The sequence below is a fragment of the Rhinolophus hipposideros genome (genome assembly GCF_964194185.1).
Source record: "Rhinolophus hipposideros genome assembly, chromosome: 5".
NCBI lineage: Eukaryota > Metazoa > Chordata > Mammalia > Chiroptera > Rhinolophidae > Rhinolophus > Rhinolophus hipposideros.
The window spans coordinates 57,430,710-57,446,862 of NC_138051.1; the positions used below are offsets into that span (position 1 = coordinate 57,430,710).

The window sequence follows — 16,153 nt, forward strand, 5'->3', positions numbered from 1 at the left end:
CAGCTCACATCCTCTCAGGGGCTGCTTAGAGCCCTCCTCCTCCAGAAAGCCTTCTTGGATGTCTGCCCAGGGCTTTAGGCGTCTAAGTGATAGTCACCAGGATACAGCTTTGTCCTCACCTGTTATTTGAATGTCTCGTACATATGAGTCCTGTCTCCCTTGCCAGCAGTTTGAAGAGGAACTATGGCTTCCTGACATTTCTGACCCTCTGTATGGGGTGCTGGTAATGGACAAAGATGCCGTCTTGATTGTTTTGGCATCTCTGGTGCCCAGCAGTGTCTGGCACACAGTAGGTACTCAGAGACTATTGCTGCTATGGAATTTTGCCATTTATTGCCTACGTCAGGAATTTTGCAGGGCCTGACAGAGTGCTGGGCACGTGGTAGCTCTCAATGAAGACGGTGATTGCTGGAGTCAGGAAATGCTAATTGAATGAAAAAATGGCTCCCCCAAAAGTGCAATCCTGTGTCTCCCATCCTCTTGGCACTCATGTCCTGAGACCTTGGGCAACTCCCTTTTTTCATCTGCAGCATAAGAAGATCTCAATAAACATTTCATAAGTACCTACTATGTGCAGGGCAAGATGGATTAGACATGGTGCCAGTCGTCAAGAAGCCTGTGGCTTTTGGGGGTGAGGGGAGAAGACATGCATATACTCAGGGCAGAGGAAAACCAGTGTTGAGCCAAGGTACAAGCCAGGGGCTGGGGAGTCGCGTGGGTAGGGAGGGCTCACTGAGCGGGAGGCTGCGGCCTGTACCCCCCCCCCCTCTCTCCTTGGTCCCCTTCTGCATGATAAACCTCAGGTTATCAATCGTTCCTTTGAAATGACTTCAGGACCATGTTTGGGGAAATTAGCTTTAGAACAGCAGAGGCTTTGCTGAAAGGTTGTCCATCAAAGACAGAATTTCTAAGCACCGGATGTCATTAAAATCTTAGCAGCTCACTTGAAATTAAGGCAGTGAAAAATTAAAGTGGAGTTCCACTTGGCTCCAGCTAAGAGTCTAGGGTGCCAGTGCACCCAAGGGCAGGGCAGGGAGAGCCAGGCGGAAGGTGCTGCAGAGGAAGCAAGGTCCCCGGCCCAGAGCTGCTCAGAAACTTTCTACTTGTGGACAACAGAGGCTGCTTAGCAGCCTGGTGTGGGTTGTTTATCTGAGGACCTACACTGCCAGCAATGCCTGCATTTCTTTCTCCTTGCTGTCTAGCACCTTAGGATAGGCCAGTGGGTTCATTCTCGGAGTACATTACTAAGCACTTCCTGCATTCAAGGTTTACATTTACTGAGCACTTACTATGTGCCAGGCATGGTAAGCATTTACAGGTATTAACTCATTTCAACTTCAAAATGACCCTGTAGTGAGGAGGATTATAATTATATGCCTTTTATGGATGAAGAGTCCACGCCCTGAGAGGTTAAAGGACTTGCCTAAGGTCACAAACCCAGGTAGTCTGGCTCCAGCTCCGACTTCGTAACCTCTGTGTTATCTGCACCTCAGTGAGAGGCAGGCAGTGGATACAGCGGTGAAAAGGCGGATGTGGTCCCTGTCTCCACAGAGCTGATGGTGGAGATGGGGAGGCAGGTAATAAATACTCTAATCTGAGCTCAGTGACCATTGAGGTATATACTGCGAAAGGAAAACGGTAGGGTATTATAAGAATCAACAAAAGGGGCTTTTATATAGTCTTGGTCAGGTTGAAGGGCTGGGTTGTAGCAGGGGGAGAGAGCATTGCCAAAGGACGTAACTTTTAAGTTGAAATCTGGATGAGAATGTGTTTTCAGGTGAAGAGACAGGTACAGAGTGGTCCAGGCAGAGGGATTGCACGTACGAAGGCCTGGAGCCTGGACAGTGGACGGCCCCCGGGGCTGCTGTGCAGTGAGTCATGGAGGAGTCGGGCAGGGCGAGATCACGTGGGCCCGGGGCCACAGTCAGGATTTTGGATTTTATATGAGTGCCGTAGGAAGCCACTGAGGCATTCTGAGCAGGCATGGATGCGAATGGACCTGGGTTTTAAAAAGTTCACTTTGGCCACTATGTACAGAATGGGTGCAGCTGGTCAAGAGGAGGCCCAGAGCCCAAGCAGAAGGCCGAGGCACCGGAGTGGGGCAGTGGGATAGAGAAAAGTAGATGGATTTGCCATGTTTAGGAGGCAGGTTGACAGGCCACATGTAGACGCAAGGAGTCTGAGCCTGGGGTAAGGAGAAAGTGCCTTTCCCCTTCTCCATATCCTCTGCAAACACCCACACCCATCACGTGTCAGCCTTTGTCTGATTCCTTACAGGTGTGCCCTACCCCTTATAATACAGCCTGGACATCATAGGTGTGTTTAATCAATATTTGTTTACTCGAATTGAATGGAATGGAGGACTGAAGCCCAGGAAATAAAGGGATAGGTGCATATTTAAGGAGCAAGAAGGAGAGAGCGAGAGCAGCCAAGAGAAGCAGGAGAATCTCAAGGACCCAATTTCACAGAACTGGTGGTGGCAAGGCAAAGGGGGGTTACCTGTCCATCCGGCCAGGCAGCAGCAGTGGCCGGTGACAGGATCACAGCCATCAGCGTGGCTGCAGTCACAGCGCTCACTGCAGTTCAGGCCAAATGTGCCATCCTGTGGACAGAAGGGGAAAAATAAGCAGACCTAGCTCCCCAGAGCTTCACACACTTTTGTTGGATTTTGATGACAAAACACTCACTGTCCCACAAGGTCGCAGAGAGACTAGGGCTGGAGCACAGTGGGAGCACTTTTTATAATTGGGGATCGACGTGGTCATGAAGCCACTCCAAACAATTCTTGAGCTGCATTAATGAGTATGGGTTTGTAAAGAGCAAAGTGACGGGTCCTGCCCTACTTCTCGATGGTCAAGCTCAGGTGGGTGGAATGATCAATTAAAATTGCAAATGAAAATGCCCTTTGTAAATTGTAACATCAATCACGTGAGGAAGGACTGATTTATTCTTTGGTACCGGGGAACAAGGTGGCAACTAACATTTGTTGTGTGCTCATGAGGTATCGAGAGCCTTATGTAACTCATTCCTCTTAAGCCTCACAACTCTGTGATGGTTCCATTATAGTCACAATTTAAAGATGAGACACAAGGTTAGAGAGGGGAACTATCACGCTCAAGGTTATATAGCTGGAATGTGGCAAAGCTAGGATTTGAACCCAGGACTGTACGGACTCATTCAATAACATCACATTGGTTGGTTTAACTTGTTTGTATCTTAGACTGAGACCCAGTGATTAAGTCTGGGTGGTTATTGCCGGGTAGTGCTTGGTTTAGTCCTCTCAGACTCCAATCAGAAAATTAGAGACTGCTGGAACCAGAAAGAAGCTTAGACATGATCAACGAATGGCAACTCTGTTGGATGAGTAAGGGCTGTTCTGTAGCACTGTGTCGTGAAGGATTCTGAAGCTGCATTTGGGCTCAGGTAAACATGCCAGAGTCAACTAATAAGGTTTCCCGAGAGCAGCAAGGGGAGAGAATGCCACATCACCATGTATGCCAAGTATCTGCCATTTTTATAGACGAGAGGGCTGAAGCCCGAAGCAGAAAAGTGGCCACAGAGAGGTTAGGACAAGGGCTGAGACCTGATCCAAGGGTTCCCCCCACGTCTCTTGTGCTCTTCTGGGGACAAAAATCACCACAGGAAAAGGGCATGAGGGGATGCTGAGACCACCAGGTCCTTCCCAGCACTGGGCACTCACCGGGCAGGGCAGCTCGCAGGTGTCTCCTAGCCAGCCAGGGGTGCAGGAGCAGGAGCCGTTTGTGGGGCTGCAGGCCGCCCCGTTGGTACAGGTGCAGCTCTCATTGCAGTTTAGGCCCCACGTCCCGCTGGGACATGGCAGGCTGCAGTCAAGGCCCTGCCACCCTGAGGGGAGGGAAAGAGGCTGTCACCTCTCCACTCAGGCCCAGCACAGCTTTCTGCCCACTTCCCCCAGCTCTATACGGGGCATCTCACCCAAACCACCACTTCTCTGCTCGCTGGGTTAGGACACACATTCCACATAAGAGTCCCCTCAGAAATACGCACAGCTGTTAGGAGATCCGGGGCTAGAATGCGGGTCTCCTGCCTCCCCATTCTCACTGTTTTTACTTTGGGCTGATGACCCCACCTCGGACAGGAAATCAGCTGAGGTTGGGCCAGCCAGCCTATCTCAGGCTGCTTGTTTTCAGGACAGCCTGATTTCCCATTCTGAGGCTGGTCACTGTAGTGTTTGCCCTCAGATCCATTTCTCCCCATCCTTGTTCCTGTCTGTGTCACAGGGGCCAACCCCTGTGTCATGCAGGGACTCTGGTCCCGCTCCTCGCACAAGAACGCAGGATATGGCGAGGCCAAATAGGAGCGCCAATGGAGCCATAGACGGGGATTCATACTACTATAGTCTCGCTGGCGGCTGGGTTGGAGATATAAGAAGCAGGAGCCACACAATGCACAATCTGCCGTCCGCTTCTCTGCCAACCAACCAACCCCTTGATAACTGCAATCTGCGCTTGCTAGCTCAGCCACGGCAGTTATATTAGTGGCTAATAGCTACCCGGTAACAGCTGATGGCCACCCAGCCACAGCGGATGGCCATCTGATTACTGCTGATGGTCATCCAATAACCGAGCCAGCACTTTTCCACGTGAGGCCGAGAGCCTGGAAACTGCTCTCTGGGACTCTGCCCCCACACCCTGCAGCTGCCTGTCTCAGGCTCCGCCTCACCTGGCTCCCAGATGGGCTTGCCAATGGGCGACCTGGGCAGGAGCAGGAGAAACACCAGGCATCTCCTCTTCCCTCTCTGCCTTGGACAGGGCTCTGGTGGTGACTGTCGACTTCCTGCTCCAGCACTATTGTGCAGGCTCTCTGTCCTCGTCCAGCTCCCACTAGGTGGCCCTCACTCCTAGGAATGGTAGCAATTCCTCCCACAGTTGCTAATCTCCGGTTGCTCACCTTCCCTCATATGCTCTTCTCACACCATGGTAACAAACCCCGTTTATTACACCCCAGCTATTGGAGTCCCTGGCATTAGTTTGCTTGGCTGGAACCTCACTTACAGGCTCCCTGACCCTGCATGTGGGTGGATGCAGCAGGAGCGGCTCCGACCCCTCAGCTGGTGGACCCCCTGGGCAGTGTGCATTTCTGAGGGGGATGGGACTGGGAAAGAAGGCACATTACCTTCCTTGCAGGTGCAGGAGCCATCTACTGGTGAGCAGGTGCCACCGTTGTTACAGCTGCAGACGGATGAGCAGTTGGGGCCGTAGGTCCCTGCTGCACAGGGAACTGCACAGACCTCTCCCTGGAAAAAGGAGTGAGTTTTGGATCAGAGGTTGTCCGATGTGGGGTGGGTGACTGGTCGGTAGGATAATGATCTCTGCCTTTCCCTACCCGAGATGTCCATGATCTAATCCCTGGAACCCGTGAATGTTACCTTACGTGGCAAAAGAGACTTTGCACACATGATTAAGGACCTTGAGATGGCGAGCTTGGGTTATCCAGGTGGGCCCAGTCTAATCACATGGATCCTTAAAGGTAGCCTGGAGAAGCCCTCCACCTGCCTGTGTTGGCTTGGAAGACGGAGGTGGGGGCCTCTAGAAGCCAGGACCAAGCCTCGTTTTACAGCCATCAAGGAAAGGGGACCTCAGTCCTACCACCCTCGTAACTGAATTCTGTCAACCACTTGAAGGAGCAGAAAACATTCTCCCCTAGAACCTCCAAAAAGGAACACAGCCGTCCCACACCTCGCCTTCAGTTCTATGAGACCCACATCAGACTTCTGACCTGCAGACATGCAAGATAATAAATGTGTTGTGTTTTAAGCCTCTACATCTGTGCTAATTTGTTACAGCAGTGATCGGGAACTAATACAGTGGATTAGTTCACGGATAGGGGGAGGGCCAGGCTTCTAGACCACAGCTCCAGGATGGGCAAAGCGCCCACTTATGGAATATGTCCATAAGTCTGTATCAGGTCACAGCAGCACAGAATTTGACTCTTTGTCTTGCAATCTTATTTGATTCTCACCAGCAACCCTATGACACAGATAATAATTTCTTATTTACCTGAACCTTAGAGAAGTTAAATGTAATATAATAAATAATGATAGCTAATGCTTATCAGGCACTGTGCATACATCATCTCCTGTAATCCTCACAAGACACTTGGGAGATCGGACCTGTTGCCTCAGCATTATTCCCACTTTATAGATAGAACAGTTGTATGGAGAAGTTAGGTAACTCAGCCCAAGTCTAAAAATGGTTGCTCTCGATTTAAACCCAGTTTGGCTGCTTAACCATTCTGTTACCAGGTGTCATAAACCAGCTTCCCTGGAAAGCACTCTCCGAGATGGAGGTTAGTGAGGTCCCGAGAATAGCTCCTCTGAGGGGAAGGAAACAGGTTGGGCAGAGGGAGAAATTGAACTGAGGAGCAGCTGTAACAATGGCCTCAGCTGATCTGCCAGGAAGCTCTGGCACTGGGATGGCCCTTAGAATTGTCCCACTAGAGGAAAGGGAGGGAGAGCCTAAGTACCCCCTCCAATCATTGGATGTCCGCTGCCCCAGAGCAGAAGGCATGACTTCAGGTGAATTGGTGGTCTTTGCCTGAGGGCAAGTTCTGGAGAAGGACTTGGCCAGGAGCCACTAAGTTTCCTGCAGCTGGGGAGGACGGAGGACCTCAGTCCTGAGCTGTGACTTTGGGCGGCACACACAACATCCATTACACCTGGCCTCCTTGGGTGGGCTGTTAGCCCATTAGGTTCAGAGTGAAGGCAAGTCACAGGACAGGGGGACCAGGAATGGGGACTTCAGTTACAGAACAGTGGGGTAAAGGCAATCCAGCTGGGAAGAGTGTGGACAAGAGTGCCGAGAAGTACTGTGTTTCCCCAAAAATAAGACCTAACCGGACAATCAGCTCTAATGTGTCTTTTGGAGCAAAAATTAATATAAGACCTGGTATATTATACCCAGTATTATATTATATTTTATATTATACCCAGTATTTATTATATTATATTATATTATATTATATTATATTATATTATATTATATTATATCCAGTCTTATATTAATTTTTGCTCCAAAAGACGCATTAGAACTGGTCCGGTTAGGTCTTATTTTCGGGGAAGCACGGTATGAGAGCTGGGAATGTTCTAAGGTTAGCTGGAGGAAGGTGTTTGTGTAGGGAGGGGTGACGGAAATATTTAAAAGGGGAGTTGAAAGCTTTGACTGCCAGATAAGGGAGTTTGGGCTTTCTGTTTTGAGTCCCCCCAAGACATGCCTTCCCCACTCAGAGCCCACTTTGGAGCTATCTGCTCTGGAGTATGTGGTCACTGGATGTTGAGTTCCCACTCTCTCCCCCTAGGGAGTGTCTCCAGCCAGCTTCTCAGGTCTTACGCCCAGGCTTACTGTGTAAATGCCGACGTGGAGATTGGGCACCGAGACCAGAGCTCGACTGGGCCCCACTAGTGTGACACTGGCTAGGTTACTGCCTCTCTCTGAGCCTCAATTCCAGCATCTATGAAAAGACAGGTTTGAGGCAGAGGAACTCACCTCTCAACACTAAGTGTCCCAGGCAGCTGGTGTCACTCCCATTAAGGCCACAGAGACCCACCATATGGGCCCTTGGTAAAGGGAGGCTCCTCTCCAGCCTTTTTCTCCTCCTGTCTCACCTGCACTGGCTGGGTCAGGGAGGAGAACTGGGAAGTGCAGAGGCCCGCACCAGAAGGTTCCACGGTTCCTAGTCTTTCCTCTGCCAGTTCCTGGCAGGCCTTGACCAGCTGGAGTCTGTCAGTGCTCCCATTACCCAGACAACTCTAATTTATCCAAGACTATAAATAGCCCATAAGACTATAGTTAAGCTTGGAGGGCCTTGGCCCGGGTGCAAATTGCATGCACAGTTTATGGTTTTCTCTGCATGAGTTTACATTGAGAGCGGTTTCTCTCCTGGCGTCCTCAGTCGTGTCCCCAACCCGGGTCCTCCCGGAAAGGCTTGAGGTGCCTGGGCAACAGCTGTGGGTCAGCAGGTGGGGCTCAAAGAGGACTCCCCACCCTGGCCCTGCTCCAGGGGGCTAGTGCAGAGCACCTCGCTTGAAATACCTGCTCCCCAGAGGCTGAACACCCTTTTCTCTCAGCGCAGCCCATGCAAGGACATGATCAGCCAGCTTGGTCTTATAACAGCCTGGGGAGGCCACCGGGCTGAGAGGACTTTCTGCTTTCCAGAGCAGGAAATGGAGACTCAGAAAGGGGCAGTGACTTATCCAGGGCCCCACAGGGTATTAGTGAGGGTGAAGGAGAAAGAGCCAGACCTTTCTTCTGGGGACCAGTGGTTACAGAACAGACTCTGGGGCCATCCTATGATGTAACCTTGCACAATTTACTAAACCACTCGGGACTCAGTTCCTCCATCTGTAAAATGAGAATAATAACATCCCTACTTCATAGGATTGTTAAAGGATTAAGTTAGTTATCATATGTGAAGCAGATAGAGCTGTGCCTAGCAGGCAGAAAGCACTACAAAAGCTATTACTGCAAAGAAAGAATAGCTCTTATAAAAGGAATACGCAAAACCCTCCATGATTTTGGCAGAAGGCAGTGCTGGAGGAGGGTTCCATCTCTCAGTCAGTGAACAAATGTTGGATCAGTGCAGGAGAACAGATTCCCTTCCTGCCACCTCCTCCAGGCTGGCTCCCTGGTTCCTTCCTCGTAGATGAACAGACTGAAAACACCACATGCCAAGGGTATGGTCTTGGGGGATGGAATGAGCACTCATTGAGGGGCATTAATGTGCCAGGAGCTATTCCACTTTCCCTTTGTTAGCTCCTAATAGCAAAAAAAAGTCCAAATGGGAAAGCAGGCAGTTTCTAAAGTGCACAGTTCTGCCCTGAAGGAATGTGAGCCCAGTACAGCTAACTACAAGCACTCTCCCTCCTCCACCTCACAGTCCTGACTCCACCCTCGTTCAAACTCCTCCATAAGCCCAAGCACTAGCTGTTAATTTTTTTTGTCAGATTCCCTGCTTTCTGGTCTCTGATCTGGTCAGGCCTGGTGTGCAGTTGATTGGCCATCTTTGGTGACTGACATGCACAGCAAGCCAATAGTCAGCCTAGCTTCTTGCCTCAGGGCGGCGCCTGGCCAAGGTTTGGTGATTCCCAGGGTTCCCGGGTACCCATCCCCCAACACACAGGCCATTGTCTCATTCACACACCTCCCTGGTTTGGGGCACCATAGCAGGCTTTGATCATGATGCCCTGTGTGGCGTCTGAGTCTACGGGGTTGTTATCTATGTCTGCCCATGTGTAGGTAGTCAGCACACACACCTGTGAGGCTCAATATATTCATCTCTGGGGGAATCTGTTTATTCATCTGTGTGGATTCGGGTGTAAATTTCTAACTCCTTCCTTGTCCTTCCTTCCTGGTGTGTTCCCTCCCCAGGCCCCCAGCCCTGCCCTGGTGGGAATTGGGTACACACACAGCTACCATCGTGTCAGCACACTGGGGGTCCTGGTTGGCTCACGTGCCAGCCTCAGCCCTGGGCTGTGAGCTCAGGGAGACGGGAATCTAATTTTATTCACGTCTAGATTCTCAGGGCTTGGGATCCTGCTGGTATATAATGGGCCCTTGGTAAATGTTGTTTAATTGAAATGAGATGTTTGTGTGTACACACTAGCTTCTGTTGTGGACAGAACCAGAAGGACTGGGCACTTTCCATATGCTTTCTCTCTCACGCCAGGCATTTCAACACATGTTTGCTGAGTGGGGGCCAACTCTGAGCCAGCCCTGGTAGTGGGCCCCGGGACACACTGGATGGAGCCTGAGACTCGCCTCTGTCCTGGGTAACGCGCAGGTAGAGCCCACGGCCATACTCATGTCTGCATTCAGATGTGTTTATTTGTCCACTGACTTACTGTCTCCCCAGTTAGACAAGAAGCTCCATGAGAACAGGGATCATACCTGTCTGGGTTGCCTAGCATCTCCGGCTCAGAACCTGGCACAGAATGGAGGTACTCTATAAATAGTGTTGAACAAATGAGGGAAAGGCAGGTCAGATCCTGGTCTATGCTCCCACCACACCCAAACCCTGCCCAGCCAGGCGAAGGGTCAGAAGTACAGCCAGAAGTACCCTGTTGGCGTCTAGTGCATCCACTCAGGGAGACAAGACCCTCTGATCTGAACAGAATCCTAGAGATGATCAAATCCACTTCATGAGAAGGAGACAAAGTCAGAGTGGGCCCACGAGGTAGAGTTGGGACTTGCAGGCCAGTGTTTCTTAGGGCACTGGCTGCAGGGGCCGTGCTTTACAGCCCGCCTCCCCAGCCCTAGCCCAGTGCCTGCCCAGACCAGCCCTGAATTCACATTTGTTGATCTCTTCACACTCCTGGAAAAAGGCAGGATGCGAATCCAGGGTTGTGAGTTTCATTTGGCCTCTGATGTGCTTCACAGAGCCTAGCACCTCTGTTCACTCCCTCAGCCAGGAGGACCCTAAGGCCCTTTATGGAAGCTGTTCCCCACGATCTCCATCCAGAATTCCTATAAATCTTACTGCTGGAAAACAGTCTTCTCTTCTGATAGACTCCCGTGCATGCTAGGTAACAGACAGATCTTGGTTTCCTTATCAATTTTATATGTGGCTATTGAAATCAATCAGTCTCCCTAGCTTTTCACCACCAAGAATCCTTGTTAATATCCTCCCTCTACAAAAACTTCTCAATTGTAAAGACACTGCTGTCACTCTGTGGTGTTTAAGACCAGTCACGTATTTAACAGGTACAATTTGGCCAGTAACCACCACATGCCATGTGATTCTGGTGGCAGCATCTTGTCCACCAACCATGACCTAGAAATTCCCATGATGTCACCTACAACCAATCAGAGCTTCTGATGAGCGTATGCTAACCTGGGATATCACATAGAGTTAACTTAATTCCAATTAAAAGCAAAAACAAACAAAACAAAAACCTTGGTGTTTTAGTTCGTTTCATCACAGGTAACGGAAGATTGCCCGTTGGCTTTATGAAATGTTCAAAACCACTCTTGGCCACCTGCTACAGCGTTTTCAGGTGTCTAGCTGGGAACCACTGGCTGGGTCATCTCTAAGGGTCCTTCAGCGCTGAATCACTGAGCATCTTCTTGCCTGCAGTAGGGGTCTTAACACAAAGGAGTGAGGATTTGTGGGAAAGTGGTCCCAGGGGTGGGAGTGCTCCTGGGCCTGTAAGAACTACACCAGCTGGGTGGCCACCTACTCTGCTAGTACGTGGCCTAGGACTGGCCACACACCCATTCCTAATGGTGGGGCAATAGCCCATTGTGCCAGGGCTAAGGGTGGTGGCAATCTCTTGGTGGTGGGAATCACTTAGTCCCTTTGCCTTGTTTTACAGGTGAGGAGACTGAGGCCAAGAGAGGGAAAGCGACTTGGCTAGGATTACACAGCCGATACTAAACAGAGGTGGGCTTGGAACTTCAATTTCCTGGCTCTTTTTTTCCAAATTTTTGTTGGGGAACAGTGTGTTTCTCCAGGGCCCCTCAGCTCCAAGTTGTGGTCCTTCAATCTAGTTGTGGAGGGCGCAGCTCAGCAACAAGTCCAGTCGCTGTTTTCAATGTTTAGTTTCTGGGAGCGTAGCCCACCGTCTCATGTGGGAATTGAACCGGCAACCTTGTTGTTGAGAGCTCGTGCTCTAACCAACTGAGCCGTCCGGCCACCCCCTGGCTGCCATTTTTAGCACAGAATGCTAAGAGCCCAGATATGGTGACATTCTGGGGTGGCCTATGCTGCTTTGTTTATATGAACAGCACACTCACCACCTAAGCACAGAGCATCCAGAGGACATGGCTTTGACCTTGAGAAAGGGCCACCTGCTGAGGCCCAGATGCTTTGGCTCTTTCTCCACACTTGGAAGTTGATGTCTGGGTATTTTCATGTCCTTATCTATCTTCATCTCACCTCCACACACCTCCCCTACCTCCCAGCCCAGGAAAGGGAGCCCTCCACCTTGCTCAGGGAAGGGTCCCTGAGGTTTCCTCTTCTCCTGGAGGGAGCCTGCCAGGCCTGCTCAGTGTCTTCCTTCTGTGAATGGAGGATGGATATAAACTCTTCCTCCCATCCAAAGGCCCGTTAATTATAGATGCAGCATTGGCTATTAACATTTTGAACTTGATTTGAAAAAGCTACTCGCAGAATGGAACCCTGGGAGCTGGTCTCGCTAAAAAGATGCAAATCTCCCCTCCAGCCTGCCTTCCAGGGGTCTCCTTGCACAACGTGGCAGCACAGGCCCAGACCCCCGTGGGTAATGAGTTATATGTTCTATTAAATTTGTTTCAAATGCTATTTATTGAATTTTCTCCCCTGCAACATGCTGCTTTGTAGCTTGGCCCTGTTTGGGAAAATTAATCAACAGCTGGGCTTCTTGTGTGGACCATCTATTTTCCGTGCAATGGGCAAGAGGTTAATGAGTATTTTTCGGAGTGGAAGAAAGACGAAGATGGAAAGTAGTTGACCCTCCCTCACACAAAAGTGGGAGGCAATCGTGTAAGTTTGTCTCTGGGTCCCTTTAAATATGTTCTGTGGCTGGGATGCAGCGTAAACGGAGTGGAACTGAGTTTTCTAGATCCAGCCCAAGGTGGTAGGCATGCTCCTGCCAGCCTGTGGGAGCTCAGCAGAGAGGACTCTGGGACAGGAGCCAGAAACGTTGCCCTGGCCCACGTGTCTTGTTGTCGGAGGAGTAGGGATGGTTTAGGCAAGAAAGGGCCTGGACCTGGGGTCAGAATAACAGGTTTAAGTAAGGCAAAAACACTGGCTCAAAGTAACTTGGCCTTATTTGTTCATTCATTCAATCCATTAACATTTGTGGAACATCTACTGTAGTCTAAGTACCATTGTTATGGCACTGGGTTGAACTAACCATTACACTAGACTACATGCGACCTCAGGTCCCTTTTAGCTCCCATATTCTTTAACTTTACCCCTGCCCTCCCACTTCCAGAGCAGGCTTCCCTGTTACTTGCCCCTTTGTGGCACTTACTACAATTGTAACTTAATTTTAAAAAGTCAGCTGTCATCCACTAGATGGTAAGATTTATGGGGGTAAGGACGGGATCTGTTTTATTCAACTGTGTGGCCCTAGCAGCGCCTCGCCCACAGTCCGTGCTCAGTGCAGATGCAATGAATTAATTCAGTTATTTAGAATACAGCTTTTTAAGCACTAGTCTGTGTCAGACACCGTGCAAGGCCGCGGGATACACGGCGAGCAGAACAGATCTTTCTGCCCTCATGGAGTTCAGCCCCTAGTGGCTGGAAGGGGGTAGGGCACCAGATGAGGCTGTGGTACAGAGGGGTCACAGCCCTTCCCTACTTCCAGACATTCCTCAGGCAGCCTTCAGTGGCCTCCCCGAGCCTCTGGTTGCTCCTGTCCCCCTCTTTCCCCTGGTATTCCTGGAGTCTCAGGGCAATAGTGCAGGCTGATTTTGATGTCCAATGTCACGTGAATGAAACCGGCATACATGGGGTGTGTGCTTTACTGTTTACAAAGCCCCTTGTCAGGCAAGTGCCCACCCTTCTCAGTCACCCCCACTCCCAGCTCAAAGGGCTTAGGTATTGGGACTCCCAGGTGGGGAGCCGCATTTGTGATTTTTCCAGGGGAAAAGGGTAACACATGGCCCACAAGGCAAAGAGAGAACAGCTTGGACCAAACGCCAGCCACAGAAGCCTTTCAATGCAGAGCAAACCTCGCTGGACCTAATTAGTGTTGTCACTGATAAAGCAGCAACTGACAGCGAATACAGGTTTGGAAAAAGAAACTCTGCATAAGGCACGAGGAGCCAGAGAGATGAGAGGGAGAGAGAGGTGGAATCCACTTGTTACACACGTTCCTATTCCTTCCTCCCTATGCGGAGGGGGAAAGGCCCAGGTCCTTGCAGCTGAGTCATTCTGTCTGGCTCCCATGGGGGATCGGTGGAGAAGGGCTGAAAGTTAGGCTTGGAAACCTTAGGTCTGTCCAAAATGAATAGGCTGTCAGTGACCTGAGGCTGCTCTGGACAGTTGTGTAGGCTGTGTACTGCACAACTCTGGAGGTGCCAACCACGTGACAGTTACCATAGTTTGATTTGTGTGAGTGTGTATCAGTGATGTGACAGCTGTGGGGTAAGCTTAGCATCTGCATGTGTGACTTTTGAGCCAATCCTAGCCACACAGCCCCAAGGGTGATTTGATTATGGTGGCTTTGAGCATGTGTGCATGGTATGAACATGCTGGGTCTACATTGTGAGGGTTGGATATATGGGGTGCATGTGTGTTGCAGAACCCAGACCCTCTGGGGTGATGGCTGGGTGGTGTGAGCTCAGGGCAGTGGCCTGTAGAGCCAGAGTCTGACTATAGTGATGGTGACCTTGTCCCAAGTGAGAACCAGACTGTGGGGACAGAGGGTCCTGCAGAAGCCAAGGGGGGTTGTTTACTAAGGTCTAAGCAAAATGTGGCACATTCACGACTCAGGGGATGCTTCTAAACTACCTGTGCATTTATTCCCTGAACATTTAGGATCAAACTCTGTGGCGGAGACTGTGTGAGGCCTGGCAGTGGGCTGGCGTCAGGAAGGTGGCAGGATGGGGAAACGTAGGGACACAGGCATGAATCAGAAGCTTTCTGTTTATAGAGAAAAAGAAACATCTACTGGACAGAAACATCCACACTGTGCCACCAGTGTTGGCGTGCCAGCATCAGGCAGAGGGACAGCAGTGGACAGTAGTCTAGAGGTCAGAGTGGCCCAGCCAAGAAGGCCTGGAGGGCCGGGCCTCAAACTTTGCCCTAAAGACATAGGCTGGTCCCAGACAGCAGGCAAGGGACTGAGTATTCCACCTATTTTAGGAACGCCCTCCTCCAAGGCAGGAGTCTGGGCTACTCCTTTCTGTTTGAGAGGTTGAGAGTCCAGACTCAGGCAAATCCAACCATGTATTGATTGTGGAATCATTAAAAAACAAAAATAATCATAGACTGGAGGCCAAGAAAGCCGAGGAGTTGAAACCTGAGGGGCTCTTCGCAGGGAACAAGAAAGGAGCGGGCGTGGGAAAGGCTGCCTCTACTGTCACAGGACCTGTCCTTCCCGCTGCCCAGTTCCTATAAATTATTCAAGTCTTAATAAAGCTGGATTTTTTTGGCCTCCTGGAGGTTTCTCAGCCAAGTTCTCATAGAATGCTTTACTACACATAATATAGGCCTGGAACGTCTCTCCATTTAAGGCCTGAGGCCCAGGGGTCAAGTTTGAAGGGAGCTTAGTTCAGATCAGACCTCCCTGTAGGAAGGGATGAGGTGGCTTCCGGCCTGGGGTAGACCCTGTCTGGGGCTGTGGGGTCTGCAGGGGCAGACGGAAAAGAGGGGAGCAGGGCTTCGGAGGGAGATGGGGCAGGAGGGGTTCTTCCGGGCAGCATTTGCCTGGGGGAGTGGCTCGGCCCTGGGCTTGAGTGGGGTGGGTGGAGATGCTCAGAGCTGAGTCACCTCGCAGAGCCTGTTTCCTTGTGTATAAAATGGCAACAGTGGCATCTAACCTCAGAAAGCTTTGAGAAGTCCTGAGGAGATGGATATCAGAGCATTTTGTAGTGGAAGGGCTGTGATACGGATGAGGTCCTGGTGATGATGGAGTGCTCCATCCACCCCACCTGAGCTACCTGACGGACGCCTGACTGCCCTACAGTTTGACACCACTTCCAAATTCAGCTCCTATGACTGTAGCGCCGCTGTGGCTGTGGTTAGGGTTTTACCCTGGTGGGGGGCAGCAAGGATCACTCAGCGTCTGCCCACGGAAAAGGCAGATCACAGAGGTGGCAGGAGGCTGTGTCAAGCCCATGGGCTCCGGAACCTGACCATTGGGTTCAGGTCCTGGCGCTGACACTTACAGGACCTTGGGCAACTTATTTTATTTTTTTCAGCTTTACTTGGGTATATTTGACAAACCTGGGGCAAATTATTAACCTCTCTGTGTTTCAGTCTCCCTAGCTGCAAAATGGGCATTATAGTAGTACTTTTCTCCAAGGGTAGCGGTGAAGATTAAATAAGTGGATATATGTAATGTTCTTAGAACAGTGCCTGGCCCACAGAAAGTGCTCTACATGCTTTAGGCCTTTTGATGATTACGCACGGCCCAATAAGAGCCTAGGCCTACGGCAGATGTAAGAAAAGAGACTCAGATTGACCTGTT

The 16,153-nt window shown here is 50.5% G+C and overlaps 1 protein-coding gene across 6 annotated transcripts in view; it reads right to left on the bottom strand.

Annotated features, from left to right (window-relative positions):
* Positions 1–16,153, bottom strand: part of MEGF11 (multiple EGF like domains 11) — a 339,010-nt gene that overhangs the window by 28,899 nt on the left and 293,958 nt on the right. For all 6 annotated transcript variants that reach the window (XR_013993445.1, XM_081049866.1, XM_081049863.1 and 3 more), the window contains 3 exons: positions 5,155–5,275; positions 3,701–3,864; positions 2,500–2,602 (listed from right to left, as the gene is read on the bottom strand). Coding sequence is in view for 5 of the 6 variants with exons in the window: in XM_081049866.1 (XP_080905992.1) it covers positions 2,500–2,602; positions 3,701–3,864; positions 5,155–5,275 (388 nt within the window). In the remaining variant the exon portion in view is untranslated. The remainder of the gene's footprint in view (positions 1–2,499; positions 2,603–3,700; positions 3,865–5,154; positions 5,276–16,153) is intronic.